Source organism: Acomys minous (assembly GCF_964271855.1).
Source record: "Acomys minous genome assembly, chromosome: 3".
Lineage (NCBI taxonomy): Eukaryota > Metazoa > Chordata > Mammalia > Rodentia > Muridae > Acomys > Acomys minous.
Window position 1 is genome coordinate 28,567,586 of NC_140485.1, and position 17,301 is coordinate 28,584,886.

Below are 17,301 nucleotides of genomic sequence, written 5' to 3' on the forward strand. Positions count from 1 at the left end.
TACAGACAAATATACATTATCATACCCAATTTACATCCTATTTCTTGAATTCTCTGTCTAAGAAGAGGGGAAAACAACACAACCATTGCCTTATAGAAAGCACCACTGAGTCGACTGTAATGGGCATACTTGTAATCCCAGCACTTGAAGGGTTCAGAGTTCAAAACCAGCTTAAGCTACAAAACAAGTTCAAGGCCAGCCTGAAGGACTACCTGAGTCCCTGTCTCAAAATATCCCCCTCAAAAATACAAAACAAAGAAACAAAAACTGAACAAGCCAAATGCACCTTTCAGGTTGGGACTTTTTCGCCCCCCCCCAAAAAAAACAAGGTTTCTCTGTGTAGCCTTGGCTGTCCTGGGTTCACTTGGTAGACCAGCTGGCCTTGAACTCACAGAGATCTGCCAGCCTCTGCCTCTCTGAGTGTTGGGATTACAAGCGTGAGCCACTGCGCCCAGCTCCAGGTTGGGACTCCTGCTTTAATTAGGTGTCAATTAAACACAATCTTCAGCACATCGTTTTCTGTTTCTAGTGAGGGGCCTTTCAGTCTGTTTTCTGGCTCCATGTATTTGAGACCTTTCTTCTGCCCAAGTCTTCTGGTAACAAAGGGCACACCTACAGCTTAGTTCAACCTCTGGCCTTGGCTCTTTGCAGCCAGATGAGTTGGCACAGTGAGTGGTAGGCATCTATGGAACTGACTGCCAACCTCATGAACGCAGTCCTGCAAACCCAAAGTAAGGAAGGTCTCACTCCACTTCTCCTTAGCCAGATCCTAAGCATACCTCCCTCATAGCCACCTGCTAACAGAGGAAGAGGAAGACAGAGGTCCTCACCTCTTCTGCATAATATTGTTTACTTTGGCAAATTAACACGTATACACTGGTAATACTTGATCAAATTGACCATGAAAGAGGAAATCTCAACTGAGAAAACGCCTCCAATCAGATCGCCCCATTGACATGTCTGTGGGACATTTTCTTGATTTAATAATTCGTGTGAGAGAGCCCAGCTCACTGTGGGTGGTGCCAACCCTGCGCAGGTGGTCCCGGGTCATATGAGAAAGCAAACTGAGCAACTCATGAGGAGAAAGCGAGTAAGTGTCAACTCCTCCGTTGTTTCTGCTTCAGTCCTGCCCCTACTTCCGTTCATGATGGACTGTGAGCTTTAAGATTTAAATAAACTCTTTCCAAGTTGCTTTCTGGTCGTAGTGTTTTTTTTAATCACAGCAACACAAAGCAAACAAGGACAATACCTGATCTCAAGAACATGTTGCTCAGGCGGGGTAGTGGTGGCGCACGCCTTTAATCCCAGCATTTGGGAGGCAGAGGGAGGCGGATCGCTGTGAGTTCGAGGCCAGCCTGGTCTACAAAGCGAGTTCAGGACAGCCAAGGTTAACACAGGGAGACCCTGTCTTGAAAAACAAAAACAAAAACAAAAACAAAGGAACAAAAAAAGAACATGTTGCTCAGGTCTTGGGAGGGCTAGGCTTGAAGACAAGCTTAAATGACATCAGTGTCTCAACCGCCATCTATGTCCAGCCCGGCGTGTTATTTACAAAAGCACTGGAAAAGTGCAGTGTTGTCATTGGCTCTTTTTCTGAGAGGTTTTGAAACCTCTTGTGGTCAGCAGCCCCAACTTCGTCTCCTCCCAGGTTCTGGTCCAGCAGGAAAGACAAAGTGTCCCCTAGAATTCTGTGCCCCCAGAAATTGCTCACACCAGCCTGGGTTATGAGTTCAATGAACCAAACACCAAGGTCAGGGCAGTTCCACTAGCTAGACAGTGTTGGGACACATGTTGCATTCTATGTTTTTAAATAATATTTTATTTATTATTTTTATGTGTATGCATGTACATGCCTGAATGTACACATGTGTACTACATGCATGCTGGAGACTGAAGAAGTCAGAAGAAGCATCAGGTCCCCTGGAGCTGGGAGTCATAGGCAGTCGTGAGCTTCCTAATCTGGGTTCTTGGAATACAACATGGGTCCTCTGGGAGAACCGGACTTGCCCTGAACTGTTGAGCCATCTCTCTAGCCTACACATGCAATGTTCTTGAAGCTGGAGACGGATTCATCACCTCTCAAGCTGTGAGGCAGAGTACACCGTGAACAGAAGGCTACCGTGAACGCTGAGTGCAAAAAATAATCCTCACTGTTCAGTTGCACAGGGCAGACTTGGAGACAACTGAGTGAAGGAAGGAAGGGAACACAGCGATGGAGGAACATGATGGAGTGGGAAAGACGGGCGCCTAAGATCTCCCTCGGCTTGGCAGCTTGGGTTAGGATTGCTCCTCATGTCCCTCCACTGAGCAGCCCACTGTCTTAGGTGAAGATGGGTGTAGTGAGAATGTTGGTTTCTTTAAAAACATAGAAATGTTATGTGAGTGTGTTTTTGTTTTAATCCCAGGTATGGGATCCGGGTCTGCTTCAGATTGTATACAGCTGCTAACTATGATTGGTCTTGTGTTCTGGGAGGGGCGTGTTTCTGCCAGCTGTGGATCATTTACATTTGGAGTTCTGGAGACCCTTCAGAGGGTATATAAATTCCAGAGCCCCAAGAGGCTCAGCGGCTGCTACTGACCCCATCCCCGCCACCTCCACCACCGACACCGCCACTGCCACTACCACTGGTTGCCATTTGCTCGATTGCTGGTTGTAGATATCTTGACAACAATTATTAAACTTGCTCCAAGGAACTCAAAACCTCCTTTCCTCTCCAACCTTCTTTCTCTCCTACCGAGTGTTATGGGCTTGGAAGGGATGGGGTGCTGTGGGGAGGTAGGAAAAAGAACCCAATAAAGCAGCCAAAAGTCCAGCTACACATGTGGCCGTAGCTCAGCCCAGCTGTGCCTACCAGCCCCCCTTCAGGAACCACCATTTCCAGACCTCTGTTTGTTGTCTGTCTTCCTGTTCTGATTGGCCCTTCTGGGCTGATTTCCCATGTATAGCTTCTTATTCACAGTCCATGAAGGGTCTTTGTGGAGTGAGCTTTAGGGCTTGGCATCTCAACAAGTCAAATCCCAGCCTTCTCTAGGTAATTCTTTGGAAACTGTCATGGATAAGTGCTAAATCCTAAGCACTTCCTGTCACTGGTCAGAAGGTCTTGGGCCTGCTGGGAGTCTGCAGCAGTTTTAGCCTTCTTACCATTAGAAAGTTTCTCCTCTCTCTCTCTCTCTCTCTCTCTCTCTCTCTCTCTCTCTCTCCTTTTCTTTTTTGTTGTTGTTGGCTTTTGTTTTTTGAGACAGGGTTTCTCTGTGTAGCCCTAGTAAAGGAATCAGCCCCTGCCTCCTTAAGGACCCCCATTAAGGCCAAAGCATGTAAATTTCTAGAGGGTCCAGCTTGACTCAAGGACAGCCAGTTTGTGTTACAGTTTATGTTTTAAAATTTCCACTACCCTTCCCCAACTAAGAAAGTCCCAGTGCTAGTCTATTAACAAATCAAGTTTCTCTGCTAAGTTCTGCTTCTGTAAAGAGTATAAAAAGCCCATGCTTCTGCTCCTCGGGGGGGTCTGCAGCTTGAAAGAGCTTGACAGACCTCAACACATGGGCTCAATAAATTCCTGTGTGTTTTGCATCGACATCAGACTCCGCCTCTCACTGGGGACTCCAGGAATAGACTAGAGATCTCTCTGGAGGTCTCAGTCTTGCACTGGCTGTCCTGGAACTTACTTTGTAGACCAGGCTGGCCAAACTCACAGAGATCCACCTGCTTCACCCTCCAAAGTGCTGCGATTAAAGGCATGCGCCCACCATTTTTTAAAACTCTTTTTATTTGAATTTCTTATGCCTTTTTCTCCCTCCTCCACCACAATTCCCTCCAACACCTCAACACCAGGTAGGATAGAAAGGTTAGGAGGAAAAGGGGTGTTATTCTCTTTAGCTACTTCCTGCTGGTTAGAGTTGTTGGGTTCCTTGGGGCAAGACCAATCTTTGTTTCAGCACATTTCTAACTTCTTGTCAAACTGCATCAGCAGCAACCTTCTTTCTCAGACACTGCCCCTTCTCCTCCTGTACCAGTATTTCTCCTGGCTCTTGCATTTATTCCCTCTCCAGAGTCCTCAGAGCTAAACTATCTGCAGCTGGCACACATCCCCTCTCAGAGCCCGCACAAGGCAAACAGTCTGCTGCTGTGGACAATCTGAATCAGCCCCATATCCCACACCTGGGACTAAAACAAAAGCATGTTTACAAGAACATAACTGAGACACCAAAACTTTCCACTACAATGCCTAGCTTCCCTTTTGATTTTTGAGATGGGTCTCACTATGTAATCCTGGTTGGTCTGGACTTTACTATGAACATCCAGCCAGCCTTGAATCTAAAGCCTCCCTGCCTCTTTGTGCTGCCACCACACCCAGTTTGCTTTCCTATCTGATATTATACTTTGCGAAAGTTAGAAATATTTCTTACTTGATCATTTTTCACTTGTTCATAAACCATTCTCAATTTTCTACTTTGGCTGACTCAGTAAAACACACACACACCCCACTACCACCACCACCACCGCCACCACCACCACCACTACAAATGTTTATTGGGGAGGGGGTATCAGTCCTTCTTGGCTGCTGCCTTCCTCTTGGCTGCCAGCACATTGCTAAGCTCCTCCCACTTCCTCTTGGCTCAGATGTGCATGCCCACCCTCTTCTTGAAGTTGATCGAGAGCTTATCCTTGGATACCTTGAGCAGCTCCATCGTGTGCCACTCATAGGGCCTAAAGCTGCACAACTCCGTGATCATATCCCACATGAACTTGATGTGCTTAGTGCAACACCTCGGTTTGCTTGCTGACGTTCTCTGCTACTTGTGGTCCTTGTTGAGGCCCAGGGCCAGGGGGGTAGTGCAGGGCCATGGCTGCTATAGCTGCTGCTCTCTAATGGAGGCTGCGACAGGAAGATACACACACACACACACACACACACACACACACACACATATATATCTATATGACAGAGTCTCAATGTGTATTCCTAGCAGTTCTGTAACTTACTCTGTAGACCAGGGTGGCCTGCTTCTGCTCCCAAGTGCTGGGATTAAAGGCATGCACCACCACCACTCCTCAAAGATTAGGTATATGGGTGTTTTTTCTGTCTGTACATTTGAACACCACAAGAAAGCATTGGATTCCATGGATCTATAGTTATAGATGGTTGTGAGCCACCATGTGCTTTCTGGGAACTGAACTCAGGACCTGCGGAAGAGCAGCCAGTGTTCTTAACCACTGAGCCATCCCTCTAGCTGATAGTTGTTGTTTTTGTTTTTTAATATGTTAACATTAGTTCAGTTTCATTTGTTAGTTCATTCCTTTCACCATGTGGGTTCTGATGATCAAACTCAAGTCATCAGGCTTGGTGGCAAGAGCCTGTACCATCTCACTCACCCTTTATTCTTTAATGTATAATGAGCTGACACTCAGGTTATTTTAGAAGACCACTTCATGTTGCGTGCACACTAAGCATTTCTGAAGCTTTGGTCTAGAGTGTTTATGACCTGAGAGTTTTCTGACTATGAATTCTGCCATTTGCTTCTGCTAGAAGCCCTCTGGAGAGGTAGCACAGTGGATGTCTGTAGGACAAGCATAGGACCAATGTTTTGGTTGCCAGCACTCACATAAAATCTGTGTCCATGGTAGAGAAGATGCTGAGGCAGTGTATGCTTGGTTCAGAGGACCAGAGCTTGGTTCCCAGTGCCCAACATCAGACAACACACAACTACCCTGTAACTCTAGCTCCAGGGGATCTGACACACTACCCTGGCCTCTGAGGTCTCCTACATATCCATAGCAAACATGTACACAGACACACATACGCACAGAACTAAAGCCAAAAACAAATCTTAAAAGAAAAAAAATACTGTGTTCAGTGAATAACGTGGGAATAATCAAAATGCCCGACATCAACCTTAGGCCTGCACATGTGCGTGCACAGGTACACGCGTGCATTGTACACCATATGTACATCCACACCAAGGAAGGAAGGAAAGAAAAGCCCCTCCCCCGACTCCTAGGATCTGCTGAAGCAGACTGTGAGCAGGAGTGGAGGTAAGGGGTTGAGAGCGTGGCATCCGGATGACCCTCCACTGCCTTTCACTTTAGAACCCAAACTCCTTGCTTCATGGAGCACTAAGGGGGGGCCATCTCTTGTCTGAGCTCAGGAGCCGCATGCTTCTGTCCCAGGGATGGCTTGACCTCCCTTTGCCTCAGTGGAACCAACTTCTGCCCACTGTCTGTCTATCCTTCCTGGCTGTTCTTGGTGCCTCTCTCTCTTAGAACCTCAGCTCTAGTAAGGATGTTCCACCTGTGAGGCCTGGTGGTTTTGCAGATGTTTCTAGAGTTGCTAGCTAAGCAGATTTTTGAGGAAGATGAGAAGTACTATGTGACAGTCACCTGGGGGTGGAGTCACCTGTTTATAGAACCACTGTTCTCCAGGGATGGATGGAGTCACAGCTGGCCTCATCCCACTGGGACAGTTACTGCATCCAGCGGGAGAGCAGACATTCGGCAGGAGTTGGATGTGGAGTGGAGACAGAGAGATTGGCATGGAGAGCCTGTCACCTGAGACCCTACGTGGCCATCCTCACCAGGTAACAATGTCTGCCAGGCCGGTGGCCAAGAATCAGGGAGAGGCTGGGGCCAACAAGCCTGCTGTAGCTGAAAGGGCGGGTGGCATTAGTCTCTGTGTGGCTGAGGGGAAGGGGGGTTGGTGCTTGGGAGTATGGAGTGGGTAGGGGATCAGAGGCACCCATAGAAGTGGGGACCTGCAGATCATGAGACTAGTCAGCAGAGCGTCTGCTCACCACCAGGACGCCCTCAGGGCTGTTCCCCCAGGCCTGCTCCCTCTGCCCTACACTAGAGAGCAGAGGCTGCTCCTCCCTGAGTAGACTCACCAGGTCCATAGCCCACTGCCGCAGACGGTCTCAGTCGGGTATAGGTCCTTGGGTCGGGAGTTCTCGACACCTTGGTGTGCAGAAGATAAGGCGAGTGACAAACAGAAACAAACCCAGAGGTGCTGTTTGATTCTGAGTGTATTTTGGAGACAAGCAAGACAGGTCTATATACACATCTTAAAATGGGGGCATTCGTGCGCGGTTACATTATTTTTCCATACAAATCAAAATACAGGATGCAGTGTATTTATGTTGTCATCAATCTTGAACAATCACTCATAAGTCATTAGATTGGTATCAGTGCATGCGCCCTCTTTATCAAAGGTCAGTGTTCTCTCATTGTGCCAAACATCTGTGAGTCAAGACCGTTTGTTTTCTTAGCTCTTCCCCCACTATCTGGAGTTTTCTCAAGCATCTTATTTGTAAGTCATAATATGAGCTATTCACTGGTGACTAATTCTTAGCCATGTTTTCTTTAACAAGTGGAACGGAACTTAGTGGTAAATGACTGAATGGCCCTTGGCTGCAGTTTCAATAAAGGGTCACCTAGAAACACAGTTAGGTCTGAAAAGTTCTTTGATAAGAAAAATAAAAACAAAGACAGAAAGAGAAAACATTCAGAAAAACAGTCAGGATGTTCCCAAAACAAAGAGTGAGAAGAGAGAAAAGGAGAGCGGCTGCAATTAGTTAGTTACTCCTGGAAGAACACCAGCCCCGTTCCAGGAAGCTCTCCCTACGAGTAGGGTCGTCGCCTTGGTTCCGAGGTAAAGCTTGTCCCACAGACTCCACTGGAGGGGTCGTGACAGCCTACCACCCACTACGATAGGCAGTGGAACCAGCTGGAGCCCTGTGGGTCTCAATGCCATAAACCCTCGTGGGGACCGTTTTCTGGCTCCAAGAGCTCCCAGGATGCGCTCAGGCCAAGGATCCCACAAAGAGTTCGCTCCTCCTCTCAGCCCAGCGTTCTCATCCTGTGCTAGAGACAGAGGCCAGCAGGACAGCTCCTCTGCCTGCCCCGGTGAGTGGCCACCAGGGACATTAAGTTTCCAAGGTGGCTCGCCAAAGTCCCTTTTTCTCATTTGCAGACACTGATGGGTTTCTCACTGGGGTCCTGAGACCCAGCCTAAGCTACACTGGAGTAAACAGCTATGGGATACTGATCCTGGAAGATACAGGCTGGGTGCCTGGGGGAAGAGGGGGAGGAGAGAGGGATGCTTCTACTGGGAGGGCAAGATTTGTTGTCCCACTCTGAGTGGAAACATCCTGGTGTGACAGGGTAGTGGAGGGGGCCAGCCAGTCCTACCTCTATTGCGCCCTTCTCTCAGCAGCCCCACATCCCATAATGGTTTATGAAATATCTTAGGCCACAAATCCTCCTCCTTCCTCCTCTTGCCGACTCTGGGTCCAGATCCAGGAGTAAACAAGTGGGAGCCTGCCCCGTATTTGGGGGGCTCCTTGCGCTGGTCTGGTGTCTGCAGGGTTGGGAGCTTTTGACTGATATGGTTGATGGATATGTCCACCCTCCTACATTGAACAGGTGAGCTCTGGCAGCTACTTCCTGGGCTTCTTTGCTGCTGGCTGGGGACTGGAGCTTTGCCTGGCGGCAGGAGAATGCTTGGCACAGACTGCTTCTGTGAGGAGCTTCCATGTGGACCCAACAGCTCAGCCTAACTCAGTGGAGGAACTGGGGCAGGGACCTCTGGCCATAGCATCTGCTTTGCCTTCTCTAGTTTTCCTCACCCCTGCCCGCTAGCCACAGGGGAAAGGGTAGAGGGACTCATTCTCTCAGTCTGCTGAATATGAGGGGTCATGACCGTGATCCTCCGTTCCCAACTCTGGAGGCCTCTCATCCCCCTTGGGCCACACTTGCCATGGGTAGGGATCAGCACTGAGCCTCTCTCAACCCTTCCTGGCAAAATGTGGGTCCTAGGCCTCTCCATAGTCAGGAGGGTGGGGGAGGCTACACTATCCCTGTGTGTGTGTGGAGAGAGAGAGAGAGAGAGAGAGAGAGAGAGAGAGAGAGAGAGAGAGAGAGAGAGAGAGAGGGAGGCTGAGACCCTCTCTGGGAGACAGTCTCAGGATCTACAGATAATGCGACTGGAGGGCCCTTCCAGAAGCATCTGTAAGTTGACTTACTGGGGTCAGTCAATGATGGAGGTGCCATTTCATATGGGAATATCTTTGGACCGTGAAAATGATGCCTCATGCCCTGGGAAAGCTTCTCGCCACTAATGCGGTAGCTCAATAATCATTATTAGTCAGAAGCAAATGAAGAGATTCTAGTATGTCAGTATCTCAAGGGCAGTAAGGGACGTGTGGTGTTTTTATGAAGAGACAAGGCAGGTGGATTGGCACAGCGTTGTGAGATCTGGCCTTGACATCTGACTCTTAACTCTGTAACTTTTTTTTTTTAATGCTTTATTTACAGTGTTCTGACTGCATGTCCACCTGCAGGCCAGAAGAGGGCATCAGATCACATTATAGATGGTTGTAAGCCACCGTGTGGTTGCTGGGAATTGAACTCAGGACCTCTGGAAGAGCAGTCAGTGCTCTTAACCACTGAGCCATCTCTCCAGCTCAACTCTGTAACTTTCTAAGTCTTGACCCTAGGCATATTAGCCTTTCTGAGTCTTGGTTCCCGCATCATAAAATGGAAGACATTTGAGTACTGCTGTCGAGGTAGGGGGAGAGGTGCCACCAATGAGACTGTGATCAGCTTAGGTAGCAGTTAGGCCCACAGAGGCACTTCGTCAATAGTAATGGGAACAGTTATCTAGAAACTACCCTCAATTCCCAGGCACCAATAGCCTTGGGCAAGCTAGGCAAATGTCTAACGAACTACAACCTCAGATATTCTGGTTGTTTTTTGAAGCTCTAAGGGGAGAAATACTTATGTTTTTCTGAAGAATTCTTCCTTACTTTAGCCCCACTCCACCTCCACCCCCGAGAACACTCTATGAGAGCAGTACCACTGTTACCTCACTCCAGATAAGAAGACGGAGAAGTTTAGTGACTGGGTCATACAGTGAGTAGCAGATGGGGGACCCTGGCTCTAGAGCCTGCCTTGGATCCCTGGTAATGAGCAGCCGTGGTTATAGTTACAGTTCTGGGAACACTCTGAGTTAGCAATGGTCTTAGACAGAACTAATCTGCCAAATTCTGGGTGCTTTCTGAGGAGGAGATGCTCCTCCCAGTGGTGAGATGCTGCCTGTGCTGGTCCTCTGTCTTAGAGTTGGGCATCAACCTCACGCACCACTCTGAGAGCCAGGCATCATCTTCTGTGTGTCAGGAAATGGAGAACCTGAGTCAGGGAGGAGATGAAGGCAGGTGCCTAAAAACGTACTAAGTTCCTGGTAACAATCATTACCTCTAGCTTAAAGACTACAGAGTTGAAATGTTGCTAAAATTAATCCCCTCTCTTCTCTCCCTCTCTCTCTCTCTCTCTCTCTCTCTCTCTCTCTCTCTCTCTCTCTCTCTCGAATCAAGAAGGCACTCAGAGGGCAGCAGTGCCCAGCTAAGAGCCATTGTAGAGTAGGGCCACTGGCAGAGGAGCTGACTTCACCACAACTGAAATCCCTAGCACTCCTGGGACCCAAAGCGCCCTCCAGTTTTCTTCTATTTGGGTTTGGTTGGCCAGCTTTTTCTAGGTAACCTACACTGACAAGCCTCGTGATCTAAGGTTACTCACATGGGTCTGTCAGGATTCAGGGCCGATCCCAAAGAAAGTCACTGGCCTTGCACGCTCTTGACAAAGAACATGCCAAGAGAACAGCATCTCCTGTGTGTGGTTCCAGCAAGAAGAGCCCACAGTGGGTGTGCAGGAAGGGCACTGGGTGTGTGGCAATGCGTGGTAGCACTCCCAGTTAGGAGGGGGCCATATAGGGACATAGGCACCCAATGGGTGTCACTCTCATGGAGGCACAGACATAATAACACTGGAGACTTGTGACCCAGTAGCCCTGAGGAGAATCCAGTGAAGATAAGAAAATCCCAGATTGGGCCTTCTGCCACACAGGCTTTGCCACCAAATGAAACCCACACTGACTCTGCCCTTACCCAAGGCAGCCAGAAGCTGCAAGGTGGACAGTGGGCACTGCAAGCAGTGGCACAGAGGCATTTGTGAGACAGCACATGCCTTGTGAGTATCTGAATACACAATGTCCTTTCACTCATCATTAGCTGTTCTGGCCTGATCTTCCTGGAGTTGCCTAACTCGTGGCCAGTGAATTACAGATGACTGAACCACAATCACTGATGATAAGGTGCCTTCCCAGGGGAAGACATAATCAACACCAACCCCTCTTCTCAAGCTCCTGGCAACTGAGGAGGCACTGGGGTCTTATCTACAGGGGTGTGGGTGCTCCTCCACACAACACGCCATAGATGGAATGCCCTTCCCTAGTCTCCTCTCTGTCTACAGATACTCTAGCTCATCCCTGAGGCCACATGCCATTAAGGCAGAGTTTCATACAAGGAGGAGAAGAGAGCCTCTGGGTGTTCAGGTGAGGGTCTCATGACCTTCCTTCTATGAGGGCTTATAAACAGTCGACAAGCTCATCTGGAATTATTCTTTCACAAGGGGACAAAGATGAACTCCCCAAGATGCCACTTGGGTGAGAGGGCAGTCGTGCACCATACACATTTTAGAATTTGTGGGTTCCCTTGGCTCAGCCCACCCTGAGACACAGGAAAGGCACAAAGACACGAGGAGTGGACCATCTGCCCCTGACCAGTGAGGCGGTTTACTCCTTGCTTTGTCTGCTATACTTGGGATTCTGTCCCTGAAAAGGAGAAGACCCCAGCAACACTACCACCACCTCAATATCATGACTGCCAAAGGCCAGAATCATAGCCCCAAGGACAGTGGTAGGCAAAGGCTTTGGTCTCTAGAGGTGTTTCCCAAAGGCCTGGCATCCTGGCAGCATCACCATGTACTAGACTGATGAGTGTGCTCAGAGACCTGGGCAGCACAGCATCTCCAGGCTTGAGAGACTGCTGAGAACTGAGGAACTTGGGGTCTCTTTGCAGGAGGATGCCTCTGTCTTATGCCAGCTTACCGTGAAGGTCCTTGAGGCTCGGAGTTTGCCCAGGAATGATCTGTGTGAGTGATTGTCTGTGGGTGGAGACTGGATCCCAAGGGAAAGGACCAGATAGTCTTTCAGGATGGAGCTTAGCTTCTCTCGGTGGATACTGGGGTTATCATAGGAACCTGGGCAAAAGCCCTGTAAAGGACATATGGAGTTCTGTCTCCTCTGATGGATGGTTCTCTTGACTCTGTCAGTGAGTAAGGTAGATCCATATGTGAGTCTGAAGCTGCCAACAGCTCCCGGAACAAACTTCAAGACCAAAACGGTCACCAACTCCAGTAATCCTGTGTGGAATGAGACCTTCAGCTTCCTCATCCAGAGTCATGTCAAGGTAAGTGTTGGGTAGCACCAGCCACTCAGCTGTAGACAGCCCACGTCCCCTTCCTCCATGTGACGGTATCAGGATCAAGCAGGGTTACTCCAGGACTCACAGAAACTCAGGGAGAAAGGGCGTCTGTGCTCCAGACTCCATATGCTATGAACAAAGGGATGTGGAGGAATGAACGTGGCCTTGCCGCTCCCTGGCTGTGGGCCCGATGTTGGGCAAGCGGTTGCTTTTCCATGAGTCCATCTATAACGTGGGGATCAGAAGCTTTTCTTCTTAAATGGGCTACTTAGGGAGGGCTAAAGAGGAAACTGCCTATGGGCTGGAGAGATGGCTCAGAGGTTAAGAGCACTGACTACTTTTCCAAAGGGTTCTGAGTTCAATTCCCAGCAACCACATGGTGGCTCACAACCACCTCTAATGTGATCTGATGCGCTCTTCTGGCCTGCAGGTGTACATGCAGGCAGAGCACTGTATACATAATAAATAAATCTTAGAAAAATAAAATAAAATAAAGCTTTCTCCTCCACCTGACTTAGAAGCAGTCAGGTTCCTTTCCTTAAAAAAAAGAAAGAAAGAAAAGAAAAGAAAAGTAAATGTGTCACACAGTATCTGCCACTTTGTCTTTGGGTATGTTAGGGAACCAGCAAAGCAGACCAGTCGAAAACTTTTTCCAAATTTGAGCTACATTTGTTTTATTCTGTCTATGTGTACCTGTGCATACCACAGTGCACGTGTGGAGGTCAGAGGGCAACGCTAGGGAGTCAGTTTTCTCCTTCCACCATGTGGGCACTGGGGATGGATCTTAGTCCGTCAGGCTTGCCAGGGGGTGCCTTTAAACACTGAACCATCTTGCCTGCCTCAGAAAAGAAGTTTTAAATATTGTCTTCTTTTCCTTTTCCTTTTCCTTTTCCTTCTTCTTTCTTTCTTCCTTTCTTTTTCAGACAGGGTCTTACTATGTAGTTCTGGCTGGCCTAGAACTCACTATGTAGACCAGGCTGGCCTCAGACTAGCAAAGATCCACTTGCTTCTGCCTTCAGAGTGCTTGGATTTGAGGTGTGCAACCATATCTAACTTGTTTTTTTTAAGGGGTGGCATGTTGCTATTGTTATTGAGATAGGCTCTTTTTACATAGGTTTCGATGGCTTAGAGCTCACTATGTAGTTTGGCCTTGAACTTATAGTAATCCTCCTGTCTTTGTCTCCTGGCTGCTAGATTGCAAGCATGAGCCACCTTGTCCTGCCTAGGAAGAGACTATTTCAAGATACATACATGCATGCATACATACATGCATGCATACATACATACATACATGCATACTTGAGACAATCATTGTGCAGTTCAGGCTAAGCTCAAATGCACGGTCCTCCTGAAGCAACCTCCCAAGGTCTAGGATTGCAAGAGTCTGTTTCTACTCTTGGTCACAAACAAGACTTGTGCCAGCATGGGTTTGGAGAGGGGCTCATGAAGTCCCACCCCCCTCCCATCCGAGGAACTATTGGCAGCTAGTGGCTGCTGGGGGAAGAAGAGTATGTTTTCTTTAGGGATTTGGGCCCTGAGAGGCTACCATCCAGTAGATGGCCCCATGCTTACACACATATAGGCAGCACTAAATGGACTCAGTGGGTAATGAGAAAGAAATAGAACGTGAGAAAACGCACGGGCTAGGAAGAGTTGTGGGAGGTAAAGGAGGAATTGGAAGGAGAGGTGGTGGTGGTGGTGGATCCAAACACCTTATGTTCTTATATCCCTATTAAATAAAGTACTTAATACTTAAAAACATGAGGAGAAAGTAGGGACTTTACTGGATTTCCTTATACTTGTTTTTACACTTGTACATGAAACTATTGTTGCAATAAATCAGTACTATGTTATGTTCCTGGTCCCTAGAATATTCTAGAGCTAAGTGTCTATGACGAAGACTTAATTACAAACGATGACATCTGCTTCAAAGTTTCCTATGATGTCTCAGAACTCCTTCCCGGCCAACAGCTCCAGAAAACCTTCACCCTGAGTCCTCAGGTGGGTGAGAGAGATCCAGGCTGAGGAAACTGCTCAGCTTCTACAAGCTGCCAGGATGCTGGATAAGAGCTGGTTTTCATTTTAACAGGAAAGTGCTGGTCTAGTTGCTGTTGCAGACAACGTACCCAGAGCTTTAGTCACCAGCAAGCTAGCCCTCAAAACACCGCTCAGTGGAACCACAAGGGGGCAGTATGGGCTCATCACCCCTGCTCAAGGGCGCCCAGACCTGGCCTTTTCAAGATCTGGCCTAGCTTCCTGCTTGCAGGCTTGGGGGAAGGGAGGCTAGAGTTCTGGGGTCCAGAAGCCTCTTCAGCAGGGAGAAAAAAGTAGGACCTGGGTATCCTCAGGTCACCTTTGGCTGAGCCCCTTGCCTTTGCCTTCATTCCCATCAGGGTTTGGGGATCCAGAAGGGAAGAAGATTTGTTTTCTGCAATCCCTCTAACTTGGGGTACTTCGGCAGGTAGCTTATCTTCCCCTATGTCCTCAATTTTGTGTTGGAAATAGTCACAATAGTACACTTTACTCAGAGCCTGCTAGAGATGGCGGGATAAAGGTTTTTAAGAGAATGGTGTCAATTGTATATGTGGGTGACTTGCGCACCCTTTTTCATCACAGGGACCAGCAGAGTTAGATGTAGAATTTCTGATGGAAAAAACGTGAGTAAAAATGAACAGCCCAGGGCGTGGCTGGGGACACAAGCTCTAGTCGGAATACTGGCCCTGACCCAAATTCCTTGTTGGTCTGTCCAGCTGAGTCACCTGCCTTCAGCTCCCCACCCCTGCCAGGGAGGTCTCGGGATCCTCTTGGGATCAGGGAGCAGGAAAGGTGGCATTTCCTTGGTCTCGTGGTCTCCTTTCCCCTTGCCATCCACAGCGACATCTCCCTGTTCCTGTATCCCCCAGCGGCGGGGGTGGGGGTGGGGGTAGGGTGTGTGTCCCTGTGGATAGGCATGTGAGCAGTGGGGATGGGTCAGTGCAGAACACTCAATCCTTTTGCTTCCGTTTAAGTCCAGAATGGACATTTTGATTTTTCCAGGTTGGACCCTCCAGAAAACCTCATCACCAACAATGTCCTTGTGGTAACGACCTTCCTGTGACTCAGATTCAGAGAAGGGGGAATTGGGGTTGGGATTCTGGGATGGAGAGGAAAAGGGACAAAGGCAGGCTTTGTGGTAAAACTACCTCAGACTCCCAACCAGGTGGTCCCCTGAAGCTATGGGGCACATGGACAGAAGGGAGGTGGCTGTGCTGAGAAGGTTCTGGTGGCTGAGGGACTGTTGAGAAAATGTAGGTGCTTTCTGATGGAGTTCGGTTATGTGTAATGAGCACAGAGTCCTTAGGGACTAACTCGGATTCTTCTCTGACTTCATAGTGAAGTCCCGCATACCAGGGCCATTGCCATTTATTAATATTGAGGTCACTGAGTTCCTCCTTTAAGAGCTCATGAAACTGCAATGGGCAGTAACGGCCACAAGGTGGCGACCGCTGCGTGGAAAGCTGCCTATTGGATGTGGGGCTCACGACAGACATCAGAAGAATAAAACCAGGAGCTGACTCCTGGAACACACCTCAGGGCTTGCTAAGTGCCTGGATGATGGCTAGTTCACCCCTAAAAGAAACTCAGAGTGCAGCCTGGCACCATGTCACGTGTCTGTAATCCTAGCACCTGAGAGGCAGAAGCAGGAGGCCGTTCATTTGAGGCCAGCCTGGTCTACATAGTGAGTTTCAATCCTGCCAGGGCTACATATTGAGGCCTTGGGTCAAAGATAAAAACAAAATATTCCCTTCCAGTACGTTGTTCCTTCTCTGAGTTGTGGGGACCAGTGGGACCAGCACGAGTAGTTAGGTCCAACAGTTCAGCTGGGAGGCCTGGCCAAAGCAGCATCAGCCATCGGGGCCTCACAGGGAGAGGGCTAAAGGCAAGTAGGTGGAACTGAGGGTAATCAAGAGATGTTCTGGTCACAGTGGCTCCAGGTGCTTCTTGGACACTCTCAGCCTGTGGGCCTGAGATGCCCACACACCACTTGGGAGTCTGTAAGAGGACACCTAAGCTTCCGGATGCTCAGTAAAGCTAAGAGAGAGAGCAGGGATAGGTGGGGGATGAGCTACCCTGGATGCTCCACTCGGACAGCACAGTGGGGCTTAGTGGTTTGCAGCAGGCAGGGGTGGGTCCCATTCTGAGCCTCACTTCTTGTCCTGTGTGTGGTGGGTGTGCTTGAGGCTCAGTGAGGCTCAGAGTAAGGGGGGGCGGGGGACCTCAGCTTACCTTTGGGAATTCCTTGCCTACGATGATGTGGTCTGCTCCAGGCCCGCGAACTGTCACACCTGAACGTCTGTCTGGACAGAGCTGGGAAGGCCACCACGGCAGCAGGTGAGAACTTCCTCCGGATTCTGCCTGGACTGCGGTGGGTATAGGCTGCTGGGAAGCCCCCCACCCCCACCCCAGGAAGGGAGCAGCTGTGCTATAGGTGGGAGTCGCACGGGGCGGTGACCCGCAGCGGGCTGGAGAAGGCCCTCTTTAGAATCCTGCTTACTGTGGTCCAGCCTCCATTTCCTCTGCAAGTAGACACTGCTGCTAGTATCCCAGGTCTGAGATGGAGTTTGAGGCTCTTTTTGTTCCTCGTTCTCATCTGATCCCAGGTCAGGACAAGCTAAAGCTGGAGCTTGCGCTGAAGGGGTCATATGAGGACACACAGACGTTTGCCTTGGACGGAGCCTTTACCTTGAACTTCCACTATGTGAGGGGCCACGACACAGAACTGAACGGGTGCCTGAGGGTGAGTCTCGGTTCTCCGACTCTTGCACCATCCTCAGCTCCATTCCTTTTCCCCTACCAAGGCCTTGTCGGCAACTCCCGGTTAGGCCTCACTCCCTGGGGGACAGCGACCATCAGCGGGGGCCGGGGGCCGGTTACATGGTGTTGATCTTTTAGTGCTCAGAGGACGTAGTGCTGGTTAAAATATAAACCTGTCTGTGTCCACACAGACAG

The 17,301-nt window shown here is 49.2% G+C and overlaps 1 protein-coding gene and 1 long non-coding RNA gene across 5 annotated transcripts in view; one reads left to right on the top strand and one right to left on the bottom strand.

The window, feature by feature from the left end:
• LOC311594564 overlaps positions 1-7,726 on the bottom strand; it is a 15,632-nt gene extending 7,906 nt beyond the window's left edge. The window contains exon 1 of the long non-coding RNA XR_014778130.1: positions 6,880-7,726. This is a non-coding gene — a long non-coding RNA (uncharacterized lncRNA). The remainder of the gene's footprint in view (positions 1-6,879) is intronic.
• The window catches only part of PLA2G4D (phospholipase A2 group IVD), a 24,143-nt gene continuing 13,260 nt past the window's right edge, over positions 6,419-17,301 (top strand). For all 4 annotated transcript variants that reach the window (XR_014778129.1, XM_084776355.1, XM_084776356.1 and 1 more), the window contains exons 1-8: positions 6,419-6,576; positions 11,908-11,980; positions 12,161-12,297; positions 14,182-14,313; positions 14,929-14,969; positions 15,349-15,391; positions 16,620-16,683; positions 16,953-17,089. Coding sequence is in view for 3 of the 4 variants with exons in the window: in XM_084776355.1 (XP_084632481.1) it covers positions 6,424-6,576; positions 11,908-11,980; positions 12,161-12,297; positions 14,182-14,313; positions 14,929-14,969; positions 15,349-15,391; positions 16,620-16,683; positions 16,953-17,089 (780 nt within the window). In the remaining variant the exon portion in view is untranslated. The remainder of the gene's footprint in view (positions 6,577-11,907; positions 11,981-12,160; positions 12,298-14,181; positions 14,314-14,928; positions 14,970-15,348; positions 15,392-16,619; positions 16,684-16,952; positions 17,090-17,301) is intronic.